The sequence below is a fragment of the Lithobates pipiens genome, unplaced genomic scaffold, assembly GCF_037356315.1.
Source record: "Lithobates pipiens isolate NorthernLeopardFrog02 unplaced genomic scaffold, aLitPip1_a1.2 Scaffold_35, whole genome shotgun sequence".
Taxonomy (NCBI): domain Eukaryota; kingdom Metazoa; phylum Chordata; class Amphibia; order Anura; family Ranidae; genus Lithobates; species Lithobates pipiens.
The window spans coordinates 20780104-20807827 of NW_027507811.1; the positions used below are offsets into that span (position 1 = coordinate 20780104).

General features: G+C 46.4%; 2 protein-coding genes across 2 annotated transcripts in view; both read right to left on the reverse strand.

Annotated features, from left to right (window-relative positions):
* The window catches only part of LOC143956383 (uncharacterized), a 67461-nt gene extending 44930 nt beyond the window's left edge, over positions 1 to 22531 (reverse strand). Inside the window, 7 exon segments of the mRNA XM_077466602.1 lie at positions 4681 to 6155; positions 13739 to 13883; positions 13990 to 14133; positions 14245 to 14463; positions 14551 to 14642; positions 14759 to 15859; positions 22458 to 22531. Coding sequence (XP_077322728.1) covers positions 4681 to 6155; positions 13739 to 13883; positions 13990 to 14133; positions 14245 to 14463; positions 14551 to 14642; positions 14759 to 14843 — 2160 coding nt within the window. The 5' untranslated portion in view covers positions 14844 to 15859; positions 22458 to 22531.
* Positions 22532 to 22635: 104 nt separating this feature from the next.
* On the reverse strand, positions 22636 to 27522 carry LOC143956239 (uncharacterized). The gene is made up of 7 exons (XM_077466421.1): positions 27344 to 27522; positions 25761 to 25923; positions 25547 to 25644; positions 25301 to 25444; positions 25135 to 25182; positions 24752 to 24893; positions 22636 to 24005 (listed from the first exon to the last, which is right to left on the reverse strand). Exons 2-7 carry the CDS (start codon positions 25843 to 25845, stop codon positions 22636 to 22638), a joined length of 1887 nt encoding a protein of 628 aa, XP_077322547.1. The 5' UTR covers positions 25846 to 25923; positions 27344 to 27522.
* Positions 27523 to 27724: the final 202 nt, after the last annotated feature.

A 27724-nucleotide genomic window follows, 5' to 3' on the forward strand; every position in this document is an offset into this window, starting at 1 on the left:
AATAAAAAAAAAGATTCCAGCGGCGGTAATCCACTCTTGCTCCAGCGGCGGTAATCCACTCCAGCGACGGACGGTCATCTCTCCAGCGATGTCTAATGTCATCCAGCGCAGCGCAGCATCCTTCTTCTGTCTCCTCCACGGAGACACTGCAGGGATTCCGGCGGCTGACGTTTCTTATATACGGAGGGCGGGGCCACCCGTCACCTGACCCCGCCCCCCTCTGACGCAAGGGGAAACCCGGGGTTCCCCGTGACGTATGGGTGACACAGGAAACCTGCCTGTGTTACATCAGAGGGGTGTGGGTCACCCCTACGTCACAGGGAACCCCGGGTTTCCCCTTGCGTCAGAGGGGGGCGGGGTCAGGTGACGGGTGGCCCCGCCCTCCGTATATAAGAAACGTCAGCCGCCGGAATCCTTGCAGTGTCTCCTCCACGGAGACAGAAGAAGGACGGAGGATTCGCTGCGCTGAATGACATGAGACATCGCTGGAGAGATGATCGTCCGTCGCTGGATAGCAAGAGTGGATTACCGCCACTGGAATCTTTTTTTTATTTTTTTATTTTTAATAAAGGAATTTTTCAAAAGTGTGTTTGTTTTATTTAACCATTTTTTACACTTTCTTTGTGAAATGGTAGGGGTACTTTTGTACCCCCTTACCATTTCAAACAGGGGGGGGGCCGGGATCTGGGGGTCCCCTTGTTAAAGGGGGCTTCCAGATTCTGATAAGCCCCCCGCCCGCAGACCTCCACAACCACCGGCCAGGGTTGTGGGGATGAGGCCCTTGTCCTCATCAACATGGGGACAAGGTGCTTTGAGGGGTCACGGACCCCCAAAACATCCTCCCAATGTTGAGGGCATGTGGCCTGGTACGGTTCAGGAGGGAGGGGGGGCCGCTCTCTCGTCCCCCCCTCTTTTCCTGCGGCCTGCCAGGTTGCGTGCTCGGATAAAGGGTCTGGTATGGATTTTTAGGGGGAACCCCACGTCAAATTTTTTTAAAATTTGATGCGGGGTTCCCCTTAATATCCATACCAGACCTGAAGGGTCTGGTTATGGATATTTAGGGGGAACCCCACATCAAATTTTTTCTTAAATTTGAGGCAGGGTTCCCCTTAATATCCATACCAGACCTGAAGGGCCTGGTAATTGAATTTGGGGGACCCCCACGCTTTTTTTTTATTTTTTTTATTTTTTTTTTTATCAATGACTTTCAATGAGTGTTCTCTGTATTACGGGAGCCGACAATTCATAATAGCTGCGAGTGATTTTAAAGGACTTTTTTTCCTGCTTAAATGACACTTTGTGCAGGGACAATTCTAAGCACGGGAAACATGCGCCCCTTCACAGGCATACTATAGACAACCCCCCCCCCCTACGAAATTTAAAGGAATATTACACTTTTATTGTTTCACTTTAATCATTATTAAAATCACTGCTCCCGAAAAAACGGCCGTTTTTAAAACTTTTTTTTGCATTGATACATGTCCCCTGGGGCAGGACCCGGGTCCCCAAACACTTTTTAGGACAGTAACTTGCAGAATCTTTTCTCTCTGTCAAATCCTTTTTCTCTGTCGAATATTTTCTCTATATAATCTTGGACTAATAGAGGTAAGGTTAGGCACATTCGACCACAGGTTCTATAGACAGATTGTTGTCAGAGTCATGTCGAATCTCCTATTCTATATCGAACTGTTGTAACTATGAAAACGAAAATAAAGCATTTATTTATGTCGGATCTTTCGTTTTTCGGATTTTGTGCTTTCGTTATCGTTTGTCAAAACGAAAACGAAAATAGCTGAAATTCGGACGAAAATGCATTCGGACGAAAACGAATGCACATGTCTATTCTATAGCTGTGGACCTTGTCGGAGGTCCATGGCATATCAATTTATGCTAGGTTCCAAAGGTGGGTCCATTCAGATGTGGAAGAGTTGTGGAGCATCATAACTAAAAAAAGACATGAAACCTAAGGGGGTTGTAGAACAATCATGTTTATTGGTAAATAAAAAAAGACCTTAAAACACAGCTAATGCACTTAAGGGGCTCTCAAAGGGCACCCCTTCTTCAGGACTGAGGGACAGGAATCATATATGGAGATTAAAATAGCCATTAAAAATGTATTACAGTTTTGCTGCCATGTTTAATCCAGATATCATTGCAGGAGGGCACCTAATCGTCAGCATGATAGCTGTAGTCCAAATGGATTGGGGCCAAACACAAAATTGCATATATATATATAATCAAAAAAATAATACCATAGAAAAATGTAATAATTATGGATTTAAATAAAAACAGCAATACAGTTAAAAACACGGAGTTTATAGAAAATAAGAGGAGAATAGATTCTTCCTTGAATCTCGGTGTGCTTTATGTATTTCTTCCAGATCTGTGCAGTAATCTAGCGTGAAACTTTACTTCCTGTAATACAGACCAGTCGCTGTTGCACTCTCTCAGTAGGCAGGGTTGTTGGTCTGGTCTCCGCCTCTCCAATTTTAGTGGGAGGGGCTTGTCGGGTCCGTCCCCTCACTCTGCTCTCTGCAGGCTATGTACAGCAGAGCCTGCAGAGAGCAGAGCTAGAGGACAGACCCGGCAAACCCCACCCACTAAAATTGGAGGGGCAGAGACACCGGTGTCACCTCTGCAGTACATCTGTCCTGGGTGTCATCTATGGTAGACGTGCCTCTGATATCGGCTAGAGCAATTATTGGGAAGATTACAGGCATGCTAACATACTCAGCTTTGCAGCACTGACAATAACGCTCACTTTGATGGATCACATGACACATTTGACATCACTGATAATGATGACCTCCGTATCACTGATGAAGATAATGATGGAAATTATGGAGCCTATCACTGTGAGAACTCAGCACAGGGATGGTGGGAACCCCTCATAATGGGCACAGTAGGTGTAAAGACCCGGGGAACTCAGCACAGGGATGGTGGAACCCCTCATAACGGGTACAGTAGGTGTACAGACCTGGGAACTCAGCACAGGGATGGTGGAACCCCTCATAATGGGCACAGCAGGTATACAGACCCGGGAATTCAGCACAGGGATGGTGGGAACCCCTCATAATGGGCACAGCAGGTGTAAAGATCCAGGAACTTGGCACAGGGATGGTGGAACCTCTCATAATGGCACAGCAGGTGTACAGACCAGAGAACTCAGCACAAGGATGGTGGGGACCCTTCATAATGGGCACAGCAGGTGTACAGACCTGGGAACTCAGCACAGGGATGGTGGGAACCCCTCCTAATGGGCACACCAGGTGTACAGACCAGGAACTCAGCACAGGGATGGTGGGAACCCCTCATTATGGGCACAGCAGGTGTACAGACCCGGGAACTCAGCACAGGGATGGTGGGAACCCCTCATTATGGGCACAGCAGGTGTACAGACCCGGGAACTCAGCACAGGGATGGTGGGAACCCCTCCTAATGGGCACAGCAGGTGTACAGACCCGGGAACTCAGCACAGGGATGGTGGGAACCCCTCCTAATGGGCACACCAGGTGTACAGACCAGGAACTCAGCACAGGGATGGTGGGAACCCCTCATTATGGGCACAGCAGGTGTACAGACCCGGGAACTCAGCACAAGGATGGTGGGGACCCTTCATAATGGGCACAGCAGGTGTACAGACCAGGAACTCAGCACAGGGATGGTGGAACTCATAATGGGCACAGCAGGTGTACAGACCTGGGAACTCAGCACAGGGATGGTGGGAACCCCTCATTATGGGCACAGCAGGTGTACAGACCCGGGAACTCAGCACAGGGATGGTGGGAACCCCTCATTATGGGCACAGCAGGTGTACAGACCCGGGAACTCAGCACAGGGATGGTGGGAACCCCTCCTAATGGGCACAGCAGGTGTACAGACCCGGGAACTCAGCACAGGGATGGTGGGAACCCCTCATTATGGGCACAGCAGGTGTACAGACCCGGGAACTCAGCACAGGGATGGTGGGAACCCCTCCTAATGGGCACAGCAGGTGTACAGACCAGGGAACTCAGCACAGGGATGGTGGGAACCCCTCCTAATGGGCACAGCGGGTGTACAGACTTGAGAAGTCACAGGGCTATCTCCAAGTTCCCGAGAGATAGAAAAGACAGTTACGTGGATTTCCTCTAAATCATCCACCGAATTCTGACATTTCTCTTTTGGTTGATGGACTTTCTCTGGTCACATCACCCAAAAGATGAAAACATTTTATTCACCGATCATCTCAGATATTATTGGGATTTCCAAAAATAAATAAAAAATACTCAGAATGGATTACGGTAAAGTGGAGGGATTTCTTATTTATTGTAACAAACAATAAAACTGAACGAGAATCAAAATCAAATGAAACATATGAATTGTTGGTTGGACCAATGAGAAGCCGGCTTCTTCAGCGAAAAAAAAAAAAAGACCAATAATGTCCAGAAACTGATATCAACCAATAAGAAGTGTTGTCCATGTATTGTCATATCTGGCCATGTATTAGTACAGTTTAGTTGTATGGTGCGGTCTGGGTGAGTGCGGGACCGAGTCATCTCTGTATGTTTAGATGATCATATTACTAGAATTTGATGGCAGAAGGTCTCGACCTACCAAAGTGTACCCGAAAATAATCAATATATTTTTGCCCCGCCCCCAACACATCAGTCTTAACATGAAAAACAGTTATGAGCCCGCGTGAAGTTTCTGATGAGTAACAAGCGATTTCCTGTAACCAAAACTTTTCCCGCACACTGAACACGAATAAGGACGCTCACCCGTGTGACTTCTTTGGTGGCTAACAAGGTCTCCTTTCTGAAGGAAACATTTCCCGCACTCCGAACACGAAAAGGGCCGCTCACCCGTGTGAATCCTTTGGTGTGTATCAAGTGAACTTTTCTGAAGGAAGCATTTCCCGCACTCCGAGCATGGATAGGGGCGCTCACCTGTGTGTATTCTCTGGTGTTTCACAAGGTTGCCTTTCTGAATGAAAGTTTTCCCGCACTCTGCACACGAATAGGGACGCTCACTCGTGTGGATTCTCTGATGTATAAGAAATGCTGTCTTCTCAGTAAAACTTTTCCCGCACTCTGAACACGAATACAGACGATCAGCTGTGTGACTTTTCTGATGTGCAAGAAGCACTTTTTTCTGCGTAAAACACTTCCCACACTCTGAACAGGAAAAGGGACGTTCGCCGGTGTGAATTCTCTGATGTTTCAGAAGGCCTTCTTTTTCAATAAAACATTTCCCGCACTCTGAACATGAATACGGGCGCTCAACTGTGTGCGTTTTCTGGTGTCTGACAAGACTGCTTCTTAGGATAAAACCTTTCCCGCACTCTGAACATGAATACGGACGTTCGCCTGTATGAATCTTTTGGTGTCTGACAAGTAAATTTTTCAGAACAAAGAATTTCCCGCACTTTGAACATGAATAAGGACGCTCACCTGTGTGAGTTTTCTGATGTAAAAGAAGTACAGATTTGACAGAGAAACATTTCCCGCACTCTGAACACCCATAGGGACGTTCACCCGTGTGAATTCTCAGGTGCTTACAAAGGTTTGCTTTCTGATTGAAACATTTCCCACACTCTGAACATGAATAAGGTTGTTCTCCTGTGTGACTTCTCTGGTGTACAAGAAGAACGTTCTTCTCAGTGAAAGATTTCCCGCACTCTGAACATGAAAATGGACGCTCGCCCGTGTGAATTCTCTGGTGCTTACGAAGGTTTGCTTTCTGACTGAAACATTTCCCGCACTCTGAACATGAATAAGCACGCTCCGCTGTGTGATTTCTCTGGTGTATAAGAAGTACTTTTTTCTCAGGGAAACATTTCCCGCACTCTGAACATGAATAGGGACGCTCACCCGTGAGACGTTTCTCATGTCGATCTTCTCCTTTTTCATTGAAGGATTTCCCACACGATGAAGATGAATGCTCTCCTTCATTGCTAAACAAAGATTCCATGGGATTAGATGGATCTGCTGATCTCTCTATACTCTGAGATCTTAGATTTATATCTGGAGTAACAGTTTGTGGTCCATCAGAAGATTCCTCAGGATTAGAGGGATCCATTGATCCCCCCAATTGGGAAGGTCTGGGGTGTATATTTGGAGTAACAGGATTTCCACCTGGAGAACATTTCATGATGTCATCATCAGAAGAATGATCTGTAGAGAGAGGAAATCAAATGTCCATCAGAGGTCTTCCACACATCGCCCCCAAGTGGTGGAAAACAATATTAAAATGTTTGAAGTTTTCTTAATCTTTTGCATTCTGAGTCCTATTTGTTGGTCCAGCACTCAACAGTATCTCAGAGCCCAGTCATGGAAATGGGTGAAATCATAACAGAAAAATATGAATAAAAGCCAGATAAAGCATATAATACACCCATAACGTCACAGAGCTGGGGATACTACTGAGTGGGGGATCAGTAGAGCTGGAGGTACTGCTGAGCAGAGGATCAGCAGAGCTAAGATTACTACTGAGCAGGCGATCAGCAGAGCTGGAGGTTAATACTGAATGGGGGATAAGCAGAGCTGGAGGTTACTACTGAATGGGGGATCAACAGAGCTGGGGGTTATTACTGAGTGGGGGATCAGCAGAGCTGGGGGTACTACTGAGCAGGGGATCAGCAGAGCTGGGGGTTACTACTGAATGGAGGATCAGCAGAGCAGGGGATACTACTGAGCAGGAGATCAGCAGAGCCGGGGGTACTACTGAGCAGGAGATCAGCAGAGTCGGGGGTACTACTGAGCAGGAGATCAGCAGAGTCGGGGGGTACTACTGAGCAGGAGATCAGCAGAGTCGGGGGGTACTACTGAGCAGGAGATCAGCAGAGTCGGGGGTACTACTGAGCAGGAGATCAGCAGAGCCGGGGGTACTACTGAGCAGGGGATCAGCAGAGCTGGGAGTACTACTGAGCAGGGGATCAGAAGAGCTGGGAGTACTACTGAGCAGGGGATCAGAAGATCTGGGGGTTACTACTGAATGGGGGATAAGTAGAGCTGGGGGTTACTACTGAGTGACGGATCAGTAGAGCTGGGGTACTACTGAGCAGGTGATCAGCAGAGCTGGGGGTGCTACTGAGCAGGGGATCAGCAGAGCTGGGGTGCTACTGAGCAGGGGATCAGCAGAGCTGGGAGTACTACTGAGCAGGGGATCAGCAGAGCTGGGAGTACTACTGAGCAGGGGATCAGCAGAGCTGGAAGTAATACTGAGCAGGGGATCAGCAGAGCTGGGGGTACCACTGAGCAGGGGATCAGAAGAGCTGGGGGTTACTACTGAATGGGGGATAAGTAGAGCTGGAGGTTACTACTGAGTGGGGGGATCAGCAGAGCTGGGGGTACTACTGAGCAGGGGATCAGCAGAGCTGGGGGTTACTACTGAATGGGGGATAAGTAGAGCTGGAGGTTACTACTGAGTGGGGGGGGGGATCAGCAGAGCTGGGGGTACTACTGAGCAGGGGATAAGCAGAGCTGGCGGTACTACTGAGCGGGGGATTTGCTAAACTAGGACACTAATAAAGTGAGAATCTGAGTACTCTCCACCCCCCCCCCCATGCTCTCCGCTTCCCCCTGTGCTCTTCACATCCCCTCATACTCTCTGCTTCCCCCCTGTGCTCTCCTCTTCCTCCCTGTGTTCTCTGCCTCTCCCTGGTGCTCTCGCCCCACCCCATGTTCTCCAAGTTCCTCCCTGTGCTCTCCAGCCCCCCCCCCATGCTCTTTCCTGGTCCTTCCTCGGCCCCACACCTCTGCCAGGTTCCCCTCTCCCGGGGGATCCTTCAGGGTGGAGAGCGGGGAAGGGGCTGGTTAACATGTCATGGGCTGCTCAATCCAAAATACCCGGGCCTAATTTTCGTCCCAGTCTGGCCCTGGCTATAGCTGCAATGCACATTTATAGTGTCACAGCAAGAGTTCTATTAGACTCCAATGGTTTAAAGCACAGCATATTTGGCCCAGGTAAAGACTGTAGCCTGGACTTATCACTGCTTGTTTTATTCTAGGAGCAAGATTAGTGATGGACGAACTTCCGACGGGACGTTTCGCGAACGCGAAACGCGAACGGACACAAACGTTCGCGAAAACGACCGTTCGCCGCGGGCTCCATTGACTTCAATGGGAGGCGAATTTCGCAAACCTTTAGGTCGAATTTGCGGCCACGGGGTAATTATTAGGGGGTAGCACGTAGTCCCACCACCTGGACAATAGCATAATACATGTATGAGGTGAATTTGGGATCGATAACTACAAGCATTTTTTTTTTTATTTGGGAAATTGTTCTGACAATTCAGGACTATGGAGCTAATGAAGGCAATGGAGGAGAGGGAAGGTCAGGGACCAGGGTAGGCAAACAAGAGGGTGCAGGAGATACAGAGCACTGACAGCAGCACCGTAATACAGAGCACTGACATCAGCACCGTGACATACAGCGCTGACAGCAGCTCCGTGACATACAGCGCTGACAGCAGCTCCGTGACATACAGCGCTGACAGCAGCTCCGTGACATACAGCGCTGACAGCAGCTCCGTGACATACAGCGCTGACAGCAGCTCCGTGACATACAGCGCTGACAGCAGCACCGTGACATACAGCGCTGACAGCAGCTCCGTGACATACAGCGCTGACAGCAGCTCCGTGACATACAGCGCTGACAGCAGCTCCGTGACATACAGCACTGACAGCAGCTCCGTGACATACAGCGCTGACAGCAGCTCCGTGACATACAGCGCTGACAGCAGCACCGTGACATACAGCGCTGACAGCAGCTCCGTGACATACAGCGCTGACAGCAGCTCCGTGACATACAGCGCTGACAGCAGCTCCGTGACATACAGCGCTGACAGCAGCTCCGTGACATACAGCGCTGACAGCAGCTCCGTGACATACAGCGCTGACAGCAGCTCCGTGACATACAGCGCTGACAGCAGCTCCGTGACATACAGCGCTGACAGCAGCTCCGTGACATACAGCGCTGACAGCAGCACCGTAAGCAGCCCCAGGAGGAAGTCAGCACAGCACAGGGATGGTGTGATCCCCTCATAATAAGAACCCCCAGGAGGAAGTCAGCACAGCACAGGGATGGTGGGAGCCCCTCATAATAAGAACACCCAGGAGGAAGTCAGCACAGCACAGGGATGGTGGGAACCCCTCATAATAAGCAGCCCCAGTAGAAATATGACACCGCTCAACCTCTTCAAAGAGGAGGGTAGGGGCATATAGTACGGTGTGCTTTTTTGGGTCAGGGAAGTGAGCCAAATGAATTAAGAAGGTCTGTGTGCTTGATTCCAAAAATTGTTTATAGACATATACATGGTCTACTGATCACATGTGTTGAATTCCTCCGAGATCCATGCCTCATTCATTTTTAGAAATGTGAGGTAGTTAACACTGTCGTGAGCTAGGCGAGTACGCTTATCGGTCACAATCCCCCCTGCTGCGCTGAACGTCCTTTCGGACAGGACACTGGATGAGGGGCAAGCCAACAGTTCGATTGCAAATTGGGCAAGCTCTGGCCAGAGGTCAAGCCTGCCCACCCAGTAGTCTAGGGGTTCATCACTCCTCAGAGCGTCCACATCGGCCGTTAACCCAATGTAGTCGGACACCTGACGGTCTAGGCGTTCCCTGATGCTGGATCCGGATGACACCTGTCGATGGGTCGGCTGAAAGAATGACCTCATATCCGAAGTCACCAACACATCTTCAAACCGGCCTCTTCTTGCAGGCGCTGTTGGATTGGTACCCGCAAATCCTTCTCTGGGAGTGGGAATTGCTCCTCTGCCAGCGCACGCAAAAGCAGAATGCAGCATTTCTCGAAGCAAGGCCTGGAAGTGCTGCATTCTGACAGCCCTCTGCGACGGCGGTAACATTTCCGCCATTTTGTGTTTGTACCGGGGATCTAAGTACGTTGCCACCCAGTACTGGTCCTTGACCCTCATGCTTTTTATACGGGGGTCCCTATTAAAACACTGGAGCATGAAGGCCCCCATTTGCACTCAAGCGGAAGGTATGTGGTGGTGGTGGTGTTGTTGGTGGTAGTGTCTTTGGGGGTGCACATAGCAGAGAGTGAAGAAGAGGGTGCAGATCGAGAGGATGAGGAGGGTGCAGAAGAATAAGGCTGAGTGAGCCACTCAACCAAGTCTGGTGCGTCCTTTAAAGTAATTGAACGCACCTTCTGCAACTTCCCACTTTGGCTCAAGGCTGTTGCTCCTGCCCTACCCCTACCACCCCTGCGGAAGGGCCTGCCTCTTCCTCTGCCTGTCATTTTTTAAATCACCCTGTGACAAAACTCTTAGTCCCTATACCGCTGAAGGACTGCTGCAGTATAGGGCAGCGGTCAGCAGTAGTGCACGTCAACCCTATGTATTGTGGACCGATAGCGGTCCTTACAGAACAGCAGACTGTACTGCACTCAGGCCTATGTACCGTAGCACCCTATACCAAGTTACCAGTCCTTATAAAAACTTTTGTGGACCAAGCAGGTTGTGTGTTAGTGTTTAGCAGACTGTGCGTCAGTCCCTATACCGCTGAAGGACTGCTGCAGTATAGGGCAGCGGTCAGCAGTAGTGCACGGCAACCCTATGTATTGTGGACCGATAGCGGTCCTTACAGAACAGCAGACTGTAACGCACTCAGGCCTATGTACCGTAGCACCCTATACCAAGTTACCAGTCCTTATAAGAACTTTTGTGGACCAAGCAGGTTGTGTGTTAGTGATTAGCAGACTGTACGTCAGTCCCTATACCAATGAAGGACTGCTGCAGTATAGGGCAGCGGTCAGCAGTAGTGCACGGCAACCCTATGTATTGTGGACCGATAGCGGTCCTTACAGAACAGCAGACTGTACTGCACTCAGGCCTATGTACCGTAGCACCCTATACCAAGTTACCAGTCCTTATAAGAACTTTTGTGGACCAAGCAGGTTGTGTATTAGTGTTTAGCAGACTGTGCGTCAGTCCCTATACCGCTGAAGGACTGCTGCAGTATAGGGCAGCGGTCAGCAGTAGTGCACGGCAACCCTATGTATTGTGGACCGATAGCAGTCCTTACAGAACAGCAGACTGTACTGCACTCAGGCCTATGTACCGTAGCACCCTATACCAAGTTACCAGTCCTTATAAAAACTTTTGTGGACCAAGCAGGTTGTGTGTTAGTGTTTAGCAGACTGTGCGTCAGTCCCTATACCGCTGAAGGACTGCTGCAGTATAGGGCAGCGGTCAGCAGTAGTGCACGTCAACCCTATGTATTGTGGACCGATAGCGGTCCTTACAGAACAGCAGACTGTAACGCACTCAGGCCTATGTACCGTAGCACCCTATACCAAGTTACCAGTCCTTATAAGAACTTTTGTGGACCAAGCAGGTTGTGTATTAGTGTTTAGCAGACTGTGCGTCAGTCCCTATACCGCTGAAGGACTGCTGCAGTATAGGGCAGCGGTCAGCAGTAGTGCACGGCAACCCTATGTATTGTGGACCGATAGCGGTCCTTACAGAACAGCAGACTGTACCGCACCCAAGCCTATGTACCGTAGCACCCTAGACAGACCAAGTTACCAGTCCTGATAAAGAGCTTTGTGGAACAAGTGAGTTGTGAATGATTAGCAGACTGCAGCAGAAGGGCAGCAGTCAAGTATAATATTCTTTCTATATTTGGAAGAAAGAATATTATACGTGTACAAGCCTATTACCGTACCACTGATACCAGTCCTGAAAAGAACCTTTGTGGAACTAATAGTAACAGCAAGTCTTTAAAATTATCCTCACTGCCTGACACACTGCTTCCTGCCTGTCCCTATACAAATTGGCAAAAAAGAGTAGGCTGGAACGATTAGCTGGAATAGCTCTTTTGTGGACCTGATAGTAACAGCTAATGATGATGATGATGATGATGATGAAGAAAGACTAATCTGGCTGAGCTGTCCCTAAAATAGCAGCATACAGCGCTCTGTCCCTTTATCTAAACTGACAAAAGAAACTCAGGCTGCTGACCTAACACCTATACCAGTCCTGAAAAGAACTTTTGTGTACCAAATAGCTAGCGTTTTCTCTGTCCCTACTCCACACAGGATCCTTTCCCTACAGTGACAGAAGAAAGAATGTAAAATGGCCACCGGATCGGGTGTATTTATAGGTTAGGGGGAATGTCCAAGTGTCCATGAGCTGTCATGTCTCAATTGGTTGTCCTGTAACACATGATAAACGTGTCACGAAAGGTTAAAGTTCTTGTATACATTAAACACGTAAGTCCGCCGGGGCGAACGACGGAAAAAGGCGTTCGAACCCGCGGACGGCGAAAGTCGGAAATTCGCCGCGAAACGACCGCCGGGCGAAACGTTCGTCCATCACTAAGCAAGATATGGACAATGTTAAAGAGGGCTTTACCCTCATTAACGGGGGGCACCACCAAAAGTGTTTTCAGGGATAGGATCCCATCAGCTAATGCACCATGAGCCTGGACTAAAAGTGATGCACCACATGACAAGGTGGAAACATGACGTTATATTGCGGAATGGAGATGGACCTTTCATATGGTGTACAGTATCTCCACCTCATTTGTTGGGAACATGACGTTATATTGAGGAATGGAGATGGACCTTTCATATGGTGTACAGTATCTCCTCCTCATTTGTTGGGAACATGACGTTATATTGAGGAATGGAGATGGACCTTTCATATGGTGTACAGTATCTCCTCCTCATTTGTTGGGAACATGACGTTATATTGAGGAATGGAGATGGACCTTTCATATGGTGTACAGTATCTCCTCCTCATTTGTTGGGAACATGACGTTATATTGAGGAATGGAGATGGACCTTTCATATGGTGTACAGTATCTCCTCCTCATTTGTTGGGAACATGACGTTATATTGAGGAATGGAGATGGACCTTTCATATGGTGTACAGTATCTCCTCCTCATTTGTTGGGAACATGACGTTATATTGAGGAATGGAGATGGACCTTTCATATGGTGTACAGTATCTCCTCCTCATTTGTTGGGAACATGACGTTATATTGCGGAATGGAGATGGACCTTTCATATGGTGTACAGTATCTCCACCTCATTTGTTGGGAACATGACGTTATATTGAGGAATGGAGATGGACCTTTCATATGGTGTACAGTATCGCCTCCTCATTTGTTGGGAACATGACGTTATATTGAGGAATGGAGATGGACCTTTCATATGGTGTACAGTATCTCCTCCTCATTTGTTGGGAACATGACGTTATATTGAGGAATGGAGATGGACCTTTCATATGGTGTACAGTATCTCCTCCTCATTTGTTGGGAACATGACGTTATATTGAGGAATGGAGATGGACCTTTCATATGGTGTACAGTATCTCCTCCTCATTTGTTGGGAACATGACGTTATATTGAGGAATGGAGATGGACCTTTCATATGGTGTACAGTATCTCCTCCTCATTTGTTGGGAACATGACGTTATATTGAGGAATGGAGATGGACCTTTCATATGGTGTACAGTATCTCCTCCTCATTTGTTGGGAACATGACGTTATATTGAGGAATGGAGATGGACCTTTCATATGGTGTACAGTATCTCCTCCTCATTTGTTGGGAACATGACGTTATATTGAGGAATGGAGATGGACCTTTCATATGGTGTACAGTATCTCCACCTCATTTGTTGGGAATGTGATGTTATATTGAGGTATACATACTTTATACACATATGAAAAAGTAACATGAAAATATGAATTCTCTCTGCTTTTATTTAATGTTTATTACTCACTTGTGTCTATATGTAGAGAAGTTTCCTCCTGTTTAATTTTCATAGTCATCTCCCTCTCCTCCATAGACTGCTGATCTCCACTCACCAACCTCTCTTCTTCTTCTTCCTTTTTAATCTCAACTTTGATTTCTTTCAGTTCTTCACCCTGAACCCCAAAGATGATAAAATATAACATCTGGAAACATTACAACAAATGAGAAGAGATTAGCTTACAATAATTTTTTGAGTTCTAGTTGCTCAGTCCCACCTACCTGATGATGGTGGGGGATGGTGTGACTTTCCTGTGTGGAATCCCGGGAATACAGAGGACCTCCCTCCTCCATAGACCGCTGATCTCCCTTTATCAATGTCTCTTCCTCTTTAACCTCAACTGTTATGCCTTTCAATTCTTCACCCTAAAAGTGAATAGCAAACATTTATGAAAAGTGAAAAGGAGATTACATTGGGGAATGGCATCTTTTCAGATTAGAATACATGTTGAGGTCTACATGCTCAGTCCCACCTACCTGATAATGGTGGGGGATGGTGGGATCTTCCTGTGTGGAATCCCGGGAATACAGAGGACGGGGACATCTCTCTGGTGGGTTTGTGTCACCGAATGGCTCCATCACAACGTCCTTGAAGAGCTCCTTGTGTCCTTTCGAAAACTCCCTCATAACATTAACCTCATCCTCCTCCTTTATCTCTTTTTTAACAGCATTATTACAATCGTTCTGGTTTACACCCTGAATATTTAATAAATGTGAGATTAGCAGTAAGAAGATTGATCAAATTGTTAGTATCATCCGTTAATTATAAGTTTTCTACTTAACTCTTTGTGAGATGGTGTGATCTTCCTGTGTGGAATCCCGGGAATACAGAGGACGGGGACATCTCTCTGGTGGGTTCCCATTACTGGATCCATCTGTAGGAAACACACACACTGACTGAATACATTGTTTCTATGTGTTTATCAGATGATGGGGGATCTAGGTGGAGCCTCCGTACTGCTCTCTCCTTTACAATAAAGTCTCCTCTTACCCGGTGATGTGAGGGGCGGCTGATTGTCCATCATGACGTCCTTGTAGAGATCCTTGTGTCCTTCTAAATACTCCCACTCCTCCATGGAGAAATAGACAGTGACATCCTGACACCTTATAGGAACCTGACACACACAATGATACAGTCACCATCCAGACACATCCCTTGTCTGTTACCGGATAATGTCCCAGAATTCCCAGAATTGGGGAGCTAAAACCAGGTGCTGCCAAATATCGTAGCACCGGCTCCCCTTCTGGGATAGGCTTATATACATCGTTTTGTATTTAGAAAGGTAGGTGAGTATTTTATTAATAGAGATAAGACACATCATGTGACCTCCCAGAATCCTCCTCACCTCCCCGGTCAGGTCTGTGGTTTATTAATAGAGATAAGAGTGATGTCATGTGACCTCCCAGAATCCTCCTCACCTCTCCAATCAGGTCTGTGTATTAATAGAGTGATGTGACTGGCTCAGTGTTGTTCGTACAGCACTACGGTACATGTCAGAGCTATAGACAGAAATACAATTACTCTATTTATTAAATTTATACAATATATGTGTGCATATCATCATCGGCAGAAGAGAAAAGACATCACAGTGACTATGGAGGAAGAGGACGGACATGACGGGGGGGATTACTGGGTGTAAATATAAAATAATATCTTATTACCTCCTCTGCTGTCAGTTCCAGCAATGTCTTCTCTCTACTTCCTCACAACTCACCTCTCACCAGGAACTTCCTGTTTACAAGTGACATCACTTCCTGTTTTTTTAACCTTTGTGTTACTTCCTGTCTGTTGCGTGCCACTGAAAATAAGTAAGGTCGCCTCCTTGTGGAGAATATAAAAACTGCAGAATGCATTGTTTTTCTTTTTTTCTTCATACTTTTATAGCCACTTCTTGGTGCATTCCTTATCCACTTTAACCACGGAAAGTTTTACCCCCTTAATGACCAGGTCATTTTTTGCGATACGGCACTACGTCGCTTTAACTGACGATTGCACGGTCGTGCATCGCTGTACCCAAATAAAATTGATTTTTTCCACAAATAGAGTTTTCTTTTGGTGGTATTTGATCACCTCTGCGTTGTTGATTTTTTGCTATAAACAAAATAAGACAATATTTTTTACTTTCTGCTATAATACAAAAAAAATGTAAAAAAAACGAATTACTTCAATTTAGGCCAAGATGTATTCTGTCTACATATTTTTGGTAAAAAGAAATCCCAATAAGCGTATATTGATTGGTTTGTGCAAAAGTTATCGCGTCTACAAAATAAGGCATAGAATTAGGGACTTCATTTTTTTTTCTGGTAATGGTGGTGATCTGCGATTTTTAGCGGAACTGCGACATTACAGCGGACGGATCGGACACTAAGTAACACTTTTTGGGGACCAGTGACACCAATTCAGCGATCAGTGCTTAAAATAGCACTGGTTAAGATCAGGTGGTGAGGAGGCAACATATCGCCTCCTTACCACCTGTCAAACACACACGGATCACTTTTCAAAGGAGCAGCAGTGCCTGGTGCACTTGTGAATGGAGGGTCAGCAAGCCCAGACCATGGTCTACCAGTCACCTGTCCACGATCTACAGGTTGCTGACCCCGGCTGTAACCCCTGGGCACTCCTGTGTTTCCAGTGACTTCTGTGTTTCCAGTGATCCCTGTAAACATGTACTGTACTGTGATCCCTCAAAGCTCCGGTGTCTCCAGTAGGCGTTGTAAACCCTGTGCACTCCATTGATCCCTGTAACCCCCGAGATCTCCTGTGTCTCCAGTGACTTATGTCTCTCCAATGCTCCCTGTAACCACTGTACACTCCTGTGTCTCCGGTGACTTCTGTTTCTCCAGTGATCCCTGTAATCCCTGAGATCTCCTGTGTCTCCAGTGACTTCTATCTCTCCAGTGATCCCTGTACACTCCTGTGTCTCTGGTGACTTCTGTTTCTCCAGTGATCCCTGTAACCACTGTACACTCCTGGGTCTCCGGTGACTTGTCTCTCCAGTGATCCCTGTAACCCCTGTACAAGCCTGTGTCTCCAGTGACTTCTGTCTCTCCAGTGATCCCTATAAACCCTGAGATCTCCTGTGTCTCCAGTGATTTCTTTCTCTCCAGTGATCCCTGTACACTCCTGTGACTTCTGTCTCTCCAGTGACCCCTGTACACTCCTGTGACTTCTGTCTCTCCAGTGATCCCTGTACACTCCTGTGTCTCCCGTGGCTTCTGTCTCTCCAGTGATCCCTGTAACCCCTATAGGCTCCTGTCATTTCTGTAACCTCTGCATGCTTCTGTGTTTCCAGTGATCCCTGTAACCCCTGTACACTCCTATGTCTCCAGTGACTTCTGTCTCTCCAATGATCCCTGTAACCCCTGTACACTCCTGTGTCTCCAGTGACTTCTGTCTCTCCAGTGATCCCTGTAATGCTGTGTACACACATGACCTGACTTTTTGATGGAGTAAGTCCGATGGAATGAATCCGTCGAATATTACGATCGTGTGTGGGCTCCAGCAGACTTTTTTCCCCCAAAAGTAAGACGGACATAGAAATAAAACATGTTTCAAATCTTTCTGACGGACTCGAGTCCGGACGAAAAATCTGTTTGCCCGTATGCTGGTCCGACGGACGAAAACCGACGCTAAGGCAGCTATTAGCTACTGGCTATGAACTTCCTTATTCTAGTCTGGTCATATGTCATCACGTTCAAATCCGTCGGACTTTGGTGTGATTGTGTGTGGCCAAGTCCGTTTGTTCGGAAAGGACAGTCGCGAAGACAGTCGGACATAGTCTGCCGGAAAGTCCGGTCGTGTGTATGCGGCATAACCCCTGTACACGCCTGTGTCTCCGGTGACTTCTATCTTTCCAGTGATCTCTGTAGGCTCCTGTGTCTCCAGTGATCCCTATACACTCCTGTGTCTCTGGTGACTTCTGTCTCTCTAGTGATCCCTGTAACCCCTGTACAATCCTGTGTCTCCAGTGACTTCTATCTCTCCAGTGATCCCTGTACACGCCTGTGTCTCTGGTGACTTCTATCTCTCCAGTGATCCCTGTAGGCTCCTGTCTCTCCAGTGATCCATGTAACCCTTGTACACTTGTGTCTCCTGTGACTTCTATCTCTCCAGTGATCCCTGTACATGCCTGTGTCTCTGGTGACTTCTGTCTCTCCAGTGATCCCTGTAGGCTCCTGTCTCTCCAGTGATCCATGTAAACCTTGTACACTTCTGTGTCTCCAGTGACTTCTGTCTCTCCAGTGATCCCTGTAACCCATATAGGCTCTGGTGTCTGTCTACTGTATCTTCAGTAATCCCTGTAAGCCCCTTTATACTCTTCTTTCTCCAGGGATCCCTGTAACCTCTTTACATGTCAATGTCTCTAGGAATCCCTGTAACCCCTTTACACTTGAATATGTCCAGTGATCCCTGTAACATCTTTACACTCCGATATCTGATCCAACACTTGTGCACTCCGGCATCTCCAGTGATATCCGTATCTCCAGTGATCTCTGTAAGCCCAGCAATTTCATGCTGAGATGCTCTAGTTCTCTGCCACCTCTCGGGCCCGTGCCGCCAGATTGATTATGACATCATAAGGAGGCCCACCAAATCTTCTTGGTTCAGCCAACACACCTCATGATGATGCAGAGCTAGGACCGCGAGCCCCCCCCCCCCCCCCACACTCTCTTGTGAATGAAACACTTTGCCTATTGAGACAAAGATGTGCATATCCCAATAGGCAAAGGAAGGACAGTGCACGTGGTTGTACTAGAACAGTGATGGCGAACCTTGACACCCCAGATGTTTTGGAACTTCCCATGATGCTCATACACTCTGCAGTGTGGTTGAGTATCATGGGAAATGTAGTTCCAAAACATCTGGGGTGCCAAGGTTCGCCATCACTGGCCTAGGAAAATGACGTGGGGGGGTCACCTTTTTGTTTAAGAAAAACACAGCCTTAATCAGATAGCGGTGGGGAGGAGGGGTGGATAGGAAGTCCTTCATCGGCGGTGAAGATACACTTTAAGGTGGGTCTATTCTAATGTGAAAAAGTTGGAGAGCGTCATAAATAAAAGACATGAAAGTTAAGGGGCTTGTAGAACAATCATAGGTTTATTGGTAAATAAAATACCTTAAAACGTAGGAAATGCCTTTCAGGGGTCTTCAAAGGGCACCCCTTCTTCAGGATTGAGGACCAAGAACCATACATGGAGATTATAATAACCGTTAAAAATGTATTACAGTAGTGCTACGATGCTTAATCCAAATTTCATTGCATGAGGGCACCTGGTCTTCCGTTAGCTGTAGTACAAGTGGACTGGGGCCAGAAAAAATTGCATATACCAAAAAAAGAATAATTATGGATATAAATAAAAACACAGAAATATAGTTAAAAATAAGGGGTTGATATCTAAATGTTTAAATAGTGAGCTCCATGTGTATTCTTCGAATCTTGGTGTGCTTGGGGGTCTATTTCTTCCAGATCTGTGTAGTAATCCAGTGTGAAACTTTACTCCCTCTAATAAAGACCAGTCACCATTGCTCTCTCTTGGTGGGCAGGGTGATTGGTCTTGTCTCCGCCCTTGCAGTTTGTAGTGGGTGGGGCTGGCCGGGTCCCTCCCCCAGCTCTGCTCCCTGTACAGGCTATAAACAGCACAGTGATGAGGTCACCTCTACATCCGTCCTGGGTGTCATTTATGCTAGAAGTGCCTCTGATATTGGCCATAGCAATGCCTGGAAAAATTACAGACATACTAAGATAATCAGTTTTGCAGCACTTACAAGGACAATCACGAGACCGATCACATGACACATGTGGCATTCTATAGGCCACCGATGACATCCCTATCACTGATGAAGCTAATGATGGGAATTATGGAGCCTATCACTGTGATAAACCTGTGGGAACTCTGCGCAGAGACAATGGGAACCTCTCATAATGGGCACAGCAGGGGTACAGACCTGGGAACTCAGCACAGGGATGGTGGGAACCCCTCATAAAATGGGCATATCAGGTGTACATATCCAGGAACTCAGCACAGGGATGGTGGGAACCTCTCATATTGGGCACAGGAGGTTTACAGACCCAGGAACTTAGTACGGGGATGGTGTGAAGTCCTCATAATGGGCACAGCGGGTGTACACTCAGACACAGGAACCCAGCACGAGGATGGTGGGAACCCCTCATAAAGATCACAGCAGGTGTACAGACCCCGGAACTCAGCACAGGGATGGTAGGAAACCCTATAGCAAGACATTTTGGACAATTTCATGCTCTCAACTTTGTGGGAACAGTTTGGGAATGGCCTCTTCCTGTTCCAAAATGACATGGATGAGCAAGTTTGGGGTGGAGGGACTTGACTGGCCTACACAGAGTCCTGACCTCAACCCTATAGAACAGTGGTCATCAACACTGTCCTCAGGGCCCACTAACAGGCCAGGTTTTATTTATTACCTTGGGGAGATGCAGACTAGAATACTGTAATCACTGAGCAGCAAATGATATCACCTGTGACATACCTCCCAACATTTTTAGATGGGAATGAAGGACACCTACTAGCAAACGTATATAGGCATACCACCCTTAAAGGAGAATGAACCAAAGAAAAGGTTAATCAAAAGTGCTTTTTTTTTACCACTGCTATTCCTTTATATCAGCCTTTCTCAACCTTTTTACTTCAGGGGAACCCTTAAAATAATTTTCAGAACCCCTAATAAAACCCATTCATTGGTGGTCAGTGGGAACAATACCCTTTACGTTGGTGGTCAATGTAAGAATGACCTCCTTACAGAGAGCTATAAAGATCGTTGGTGTCATACCACTGGCTCCTCCAAGGGGCATTGGCTCAGAAGTATGTAGGCACCATCAAACAGGAGGTAAATCAGCCGCAGCTCAAGGAACCCCTAGCCTTCTCTGGAGGAACCCTGGAGTTCCACGGAACCCTGCTTGAGAATGGCTGCTTTATATTGTATTTTAAAATTTACAAATGCAGTAATTTAGAAATTGGATGAAAGGTTTAGCACTGGGAAACACTTTATTAAACTATAAAAAGAACTACATAGATCAGACCCAAATGAGGGGGAAAGAGGGACAGAGGGACATTGCTCTAAATCAGGGACAGTCCCTCCAAATCAGGGATAGTTGGGAGCTATGCCTGTGATGTATTTCAGTTATCTTGCAAACCTGGCCTGTTAGTGGGCCCTGAGGACAGGGTTGATGACCACTGCGATAGAAAACCTTTGGGATGAATTAGAGCGGAGACTGCGATCCCAGGCCTTCTCATCCAACAGGTGCCTGACCTCACAAATGCACTTCTGGAAGAATGGTCAAACATTCCCATAGACACACTCCTAAACCTTGTGGACGGCCTATCCAGCGGAGTTGAAGCTGTTATAGCTGCAAAGGCTGGAGCCAACTCAATATTGAACCCTACGGACTAAGACTGGGATGCCTTTAAAGTTCATGTGCGTGTAAAGGCGTCCCAATACTTTTGGTAATATAGTGTATTATCACGGATTCGTTTTATGGCACCGGCTGTGGGAGCAGACCGAGGGGGAAGGATGCCTTTCAAACCGACCCAATGTAGTCACGGTGTATGGACTCGAGCCGATATTGCTCCAGCCCCACCCCCTGATGCGTTACGCCCCATCCACTGGGGCTGGGTCGCAGAGGCAGTGGCAGCTGGTGCTCCAAATTTTTGAGAGAGCTGCAAACAAACTGAAAAATACTGAACCCCCCTCCATTAATTGCAGCCTCACTGTGCCCATCAAATGCAGCCACCGTGCCCATAAAACGCAGCCTCGCTGTGCGCAAACACAGTCACTGTGCCCATTATATGCAGCCATGTGTGCCCATCATATGCAGCCTCACTGTGCCCATCATATGCAGCCCTCACTGCGCCCATCATATGCAGCCTCACTGTGCCCATCATATGCAGCCTCACTGTGCCTAACATATGCAGCCCTCACTGTGCCCATCATATGCAGCCTCACTGTGCCCATCATATGCAGCCTCATATGCAGCCACGCGTTTCCATCATATGCAGCCACTGGTGCGCATCATATGCAACCACTGGTGCCCATCATATGCAACCACTTGTGCCCATCATATGCAGCCATGTGTGCCCATCATGTGCAGCCATTCTAATTTTTAGGCAGCGCAGTGTTCCCTTGACCATATAGTCTCATCATATGCAGCCATTGTGCCCATCAAATGCAGCCATTATGCTTATCATATGCAGCCACTGGTGCCCATCATATGCAACCACTTGTGCCCATCATGTGCAGCCATGTGTGCCCATCATGTGCAGCCATTCAAATTTTTAGGCAGCGCAGTGTTCCCTTGACCATATAGTCTCATCATATGCAGCCATTGTGCCCATCAAATGCAGCCATTATGCTTATCATATGCAGCCACGTGTGCCCATCAAATGCAGCTACTGTGCCCATCACATGCAGCCACTTTGCCCATCAAATGCAGCCACTGTGCCCATCATATGCAGCAACTTGTGCCCAGTATATGCAGCCACTGTGCCCGCCGACCAACCTCGCGGCTCTGATGCCCCCTCGTGTCTCTGATGGCCCCCTGCTCGCGCCTTTGATGCCCCCCCCCCCCCACGGCTCTGACAATGCATGGGCCGCCCCTGCACAGAGGTCACCTTCATTGGGTCGGTCTTAGCGGCATCCTTTCCCTTGGTCTACTTACACTTGTGAATTGGTGTTCTTGGATGCCTCCCGGGCTCTGACCACCTGGGATCAAGGTGGGCCATATTACTAAGAAGTTGATTGCAGTAGGCGCACAGCTACCACATCACACCCCAAACACTTCAGCACATCTTTGCCACACTCCCAAGAGGCCAACATGAACCCCCAAAAAAATCTTGTTAGCCCAAATGAATTTTCTGGTGTACAGTAAGTGTAGTTCTGTTACTGAAACATTTATCACACTCGGAACACGAATAAGGACGCTCCCCCGTGTGGATCCTCTGGTGAGTGACAAGCGCATATTTCCGAATGAAACATTTCCCGCACTCCGTACACGAAAAAGGGCGCTCTCCCGTGTGAATCCTCTGGTGGTTGACAAGTTCTGCTTTCGAAATGAAACACTTCTCGCACTCTGAACATGAATAAGGGCGCTCGCCCGAGTGAATCATCTGGTGCGTAACAAGTGCACTTTTCTGAATGAAACATTTCCCGCAAACAGAGCACGGGTAAGGACGCTCCCCTGTGTGAGTTCTTTGGTGTTTAACAAAGTGTCCCTTCTGAGTGAAACATTTTCCACACTCTGAGCATGAATAAGGGCGCTCGCCCGTGTGACTCCTCTGGTGTTTACGGAGATTTTCTTTCTGAATGAAACATTTCCCGCACTCTGAACAGGAAAAAGGACGCTCGCCCGTGTGACATCTCTGGTGTTTAAGAAGTTTTTGTTTGGTAGTGAAACGTTTCTCACACGCTGCACACGAATAAGGACGCTCGCCCGTGTGACTTCTCTGGTGTTTAAGGAGATTTCCTTTTTGAGTGAAACTTTTCCCGCACTCTGAACATGAATAGGGCCGCTCACCTGTGTGACTTCTCTGGTGTTTCACAAGATTCCATTTCTGAATGAAAGATTTTCCGCACTCTGAACATAAATGAGGACGCTCACCTGTGTGAATCATCTGGTGTTTAAGGAGGTGTCCCTTATCGTTGAAACCTTTTCCGCACTCTGAACACAAATAAGGACGCTCCCCCGTGTGACTGCGCTCATGTTTAAGAAGGCTCACTTTGTGAATGAAACATTTCCCACACTCTGAACATGAATAAGGACGCTCTCCCGTGTGGCTTCTCTGGTGTTTAAGAAGGTTTCCTTTCTGATAGAAACTTTTCCCACACTCTGCACATGTATGATCATCCGTGTGACGTTTTTCATGTCTAAGAAGTGCTCTGGTTTCTGAGATTGATTTCCCGCACACTGAACCAGACAATGAACTCTCTCCTGTGGGAACTCCTTCACGGATTAAAGATTCCTTGGGAATAGAAGGATCTATTGAAGTATCTGTAGTGTGAGATCCTATAGTCTTGATGTGTGATCCATCAGAAGATTCCTCAGGATTAGAGGGATCCATTGATCCCCCCAATTGGGAAGGTCTGGGATGTATATTTGGAGTAACGGGATTTCCTCCTGGAGAATATTGTACAATGTTATTATCTTCTGCATTATAACCTGAATTCAAAATAAGGTGTCTGTTCGAAATATTCAAGACGTAGCATCCATCTGTAGGAAATAATTTAGAATTAACGGTTATAAGTATTCTTCATGAACAAGATTAAAGGACTCAACAGTTTCTCAATGGAACAGGGTGCAATATCAACAAAAATGAATACAAACCACAAAGGATACAATAATACACCCAAATCACACGGGATAACATTGTTTTTGCATTGATGACATTGTTACTGTTAGAATGGAGATGAATCTTCCTCCACCTCATTTCTTGGTTGGGGACTAAGGACATGCTACAGCCTTGGAGCCCAACGTGTGGCCCTTTTAAACTCTTTGTGCAGTTCTTTATTAAACATTATATTGAGGGATGGAGATGGACCTTTCATATGGTGTACAGTATCTCCTCCTCATTTGTTGGGAACATGACGTAATATTGAGGAATGGAGATGGACCTTTCATATGGTGTACAGTATCTACTCCTCATTGGTTGGGAACATGACATAATATTGAGGAATGGAGATGGACCTTTCATATGGTGTACAGTATCTCCTCCTCATTTGTTGGGAACATGACGTTATATTGAGGAATGGAGATGGACCTTTCATATGGTGTACAGTATCTCCTCCTCATTTGTTGGGAACATGACGTTATATTGAGGAATGGAGATGGACCTTTCATATGGTGTACAGTATCTCCACCTCATTTGTTGGGAACATGACGTTATATTGAGGAACGGAGATGGACCTTTCATATGGTGTACAGTATCTCTATTTTTCCATTTAGTGTTTATTACTTACTTGTGTCCATATGTAGAGAAGATTCCCGTTTACTTTCCATAATCATCTCTTCCTCCTCCATAGACTGCTGATCTTCACTCACCAACGTCTCTTCTTCTTCTTCTTCTTTAATCTCAACTTTGATGTCATTCAGTTCTTCACCCTGAACCCCAAAGAATGATAAATGTATAATATTGGTAAAATTGATAAAATCTGTAAAAAGTATCTCCCAATAATAAGCAATAACATAGAAGAATGCCATCTCAAAATTTAGAATTATTTTTGAGTTTTTTCTACTCAAGCTTATCTACCTGATCCTTGTGTGTACATATGTGACCTTCCTGTGTGGAATCCCAGGAATACAGAGGACCACCTTCCCCCATAGACTGCTGATCTCCACTTACCAATGTGTCGTCTTCTTCCTCAACTTTGATGTCTTCCAATTCTTCACCCTAAGTCCCAAAGATAATAGAATACATGTAAAAAAAAAGAAGAAATAGAGATTACATGAACTAATGTCATCTCATAGCCTAAAATTCATTTTAGGGCTACATGCTCAGTCTCCTATACCTGATCATAATGTGTATATTTGTGAACTCCCTTTGTGGAATCCCAAGAGTAGAGAGAGCCGTCTTCTTCTTGCTGATCTCCACTCACCAACGTCTCTTCATTTTCCTCTTTAACTTCAACTTTGATGTAACTCAGCTTCTCACCCTGAACCCAATAACGATAGAGTACATTTATAAAAAGGAACAAGAGATTACAGAAGAATGTTATAGCATAACTTAAAATTCTTATTTGCTCAGTCCCACCTACCTGATAATGGTGGGGGATGGTGTGACCTTCCTGTGTGGAATCCCGGGAATACAGAGGACGGGGACATCTCTCTGGTGGGTTCCCATTACTGGATCCATCTGTAGGAAACACACACACTGACTGAATACATTGTTTCTATGTGTTTATCAGATGATGGGGGATCTAGGTGGAGCCTCCGTACTGCTCTCTCCTTTACAATAAAGTCTCCTCTTACCCGGTGATGTGAGGGGCGGCTGATTCTCCATCATGACGTCCTTGTAGAGATCCTTGTGTCCTTCTAAATACTCCCACTCCTCCATGGAGAAATAGACAGTGACATCCTGACAACTTATATGTCCCAGTTGGGAAGACTTCCCTTGCCTTGCTATTCAGCTGACCTGGGAAGAATTAGCAACCAATAACGTTTCTCCCCCTACATCTACGTTTAAAAACAAAACAATGGGTGCAGTTGGGCTTTATAGAGAAGTATTACCTAGTAAATATTGGATTGGAGAGAATATGTGTTTTGTTAAATACTACTGACCATGGAAGATATGTAGACATGACGTTGTTCTGTGTGCACAGTGGCCGGGAACATCTATATTGTGAGCCCCGTCATATTAGTGTCACTGGACACGGCATGTACTGGGCACATTGAGGTCACCCTGACAGCCAACTCCACCAAAATAGGTCTGGGGGCATCTGTGCTGTGACTGGTGTTCAGGCTCAGAGGCCAGTCGGGTTATGGCGAGTGGACAAAGGAAAGCAACATTTCTGCACTAACATTAAGGATGAATAAATGGTTCTATATTTAGGATGTATCCGGTCTATAAACCAGAGGCTCTGGATGGACAGTTGGATAAATGGTTCTAGATTTAGGATGTATCCGGTCTATAAACCAGAGGCTCTGGATGGACAGTTGGATAAATGGTTCTATATTTAGGATGTATCCGGTCTATAAACCAGAGGCTCTGGATGGACAGTTGGATAAATGGTTCTAGATTTAGGATGTATCCGGTCTATAAACCAGAGGCTCTGGATGGACAGTTGGATAAATGGTTCTATATTTAGGATGTATCCGGTCTATAAACCAGAGGCTCTGGATGGACAGTTGGATAAATGGTTCTAGATTTAGGATGTATCCGGTCTATAAACCAGAGGCTCTGGATGGACAGTTGGATAAATGGTTCTATATTTAGGATGTATCCGGTCTATAAACCAGAGGCTCTGGATGGACAGTTGGATAAATGGTTCTAGATTTAGGATGTATCCGGTCTATAAACCAGAGGCTCTGGATGGACAGTTGGATAAATGGCTCTATATTTAGGATGTATCTGGTCTATAAACCAGAGGCTCTGGATGGACAGTTGGATAAATAGTTCTATATATAGGATGGATCCGGTCTATAAACCAGAGGCTCTGGATGGACAGTTGGATAAATGGCTCTATATTTAGGATGTATCCGGTCTATAAACCAGAGGCTCTGGATGGACAGTTGGATAAATGGTTCTATATTTAGGATGTATCTGGTCTATAAACCAGAGGCTCTGGATGGACAGTTGGATAAATAGTTCTATATATAGGATGGATCCGGTCTATAAATCAGAGGCTCTGGATGGACAGTTGGATAAATGGTTCTATATTTAGGATGTATCTGGTCTATAAACCAGAGGCTCTGGATGGACAGTTGGATAAATGGTTCTATATTTAGGATGTATCTGGTCTATAAACCATAACAGCCATCACAGTGACTATGGAGGAAGAGGACGGACATGACGGGGGGTTGCTGGGTGTAAATATAAAATAATATCTTATTACCTCCTCTGCTGCCAGTTCCTGCAATGTCTCCTCTCTACTTTTTTCTTCCATCACCTCTGACCCGGAACTTCCTGTTTTACTTACATCACTTCCTGTCTTTGCGTTCCACAGACTATAAGTGAGATCACCACCTGGTGGGAAATATAAATAATGCAGCCTGTGTTGTCCCTCCGTACTTCAATTGTGGCCTCCTCGTCATTACTGTTGTATAAATGATACCTCATAGAAACCTAAGTATTCCATAAAAATAATGAAATGCAATCATTTTAGTATATCTATATTTATTTATAAGGATTCTTTTTTATGTTAATAAATAGACCCCATGAAATATATATAGTTCACATGTGTTGTTTTGCAGATTAGTGTGTCAATGGAAACTTT

Excerpts from the sequence above, each read along its gene's own strand:
- LOC143956239 (XM_077466421.1), bottom strand. The coding sequence starts at position 25,845 with ATGGAGGAGTGGGAGTATTTAGAAGGACACAAGGATCTCTACAAGGAC. Across the intron at positions 25,645-25,760 it reads GCCGCCCCTCACATCACCGG|ATGGATCCAGTAATGGGAAC; the intron begins GTAAGAGGAGAC and ends TGTTTCCTACAG. Across the intron at positions 25,445-25,546 it reads CCATCCCCCACCATTATCAG|GGTGAGAAGCTGAGTTACAT; the intron begins GTAGGTGGGACT and ends TATTGGGTTCAG.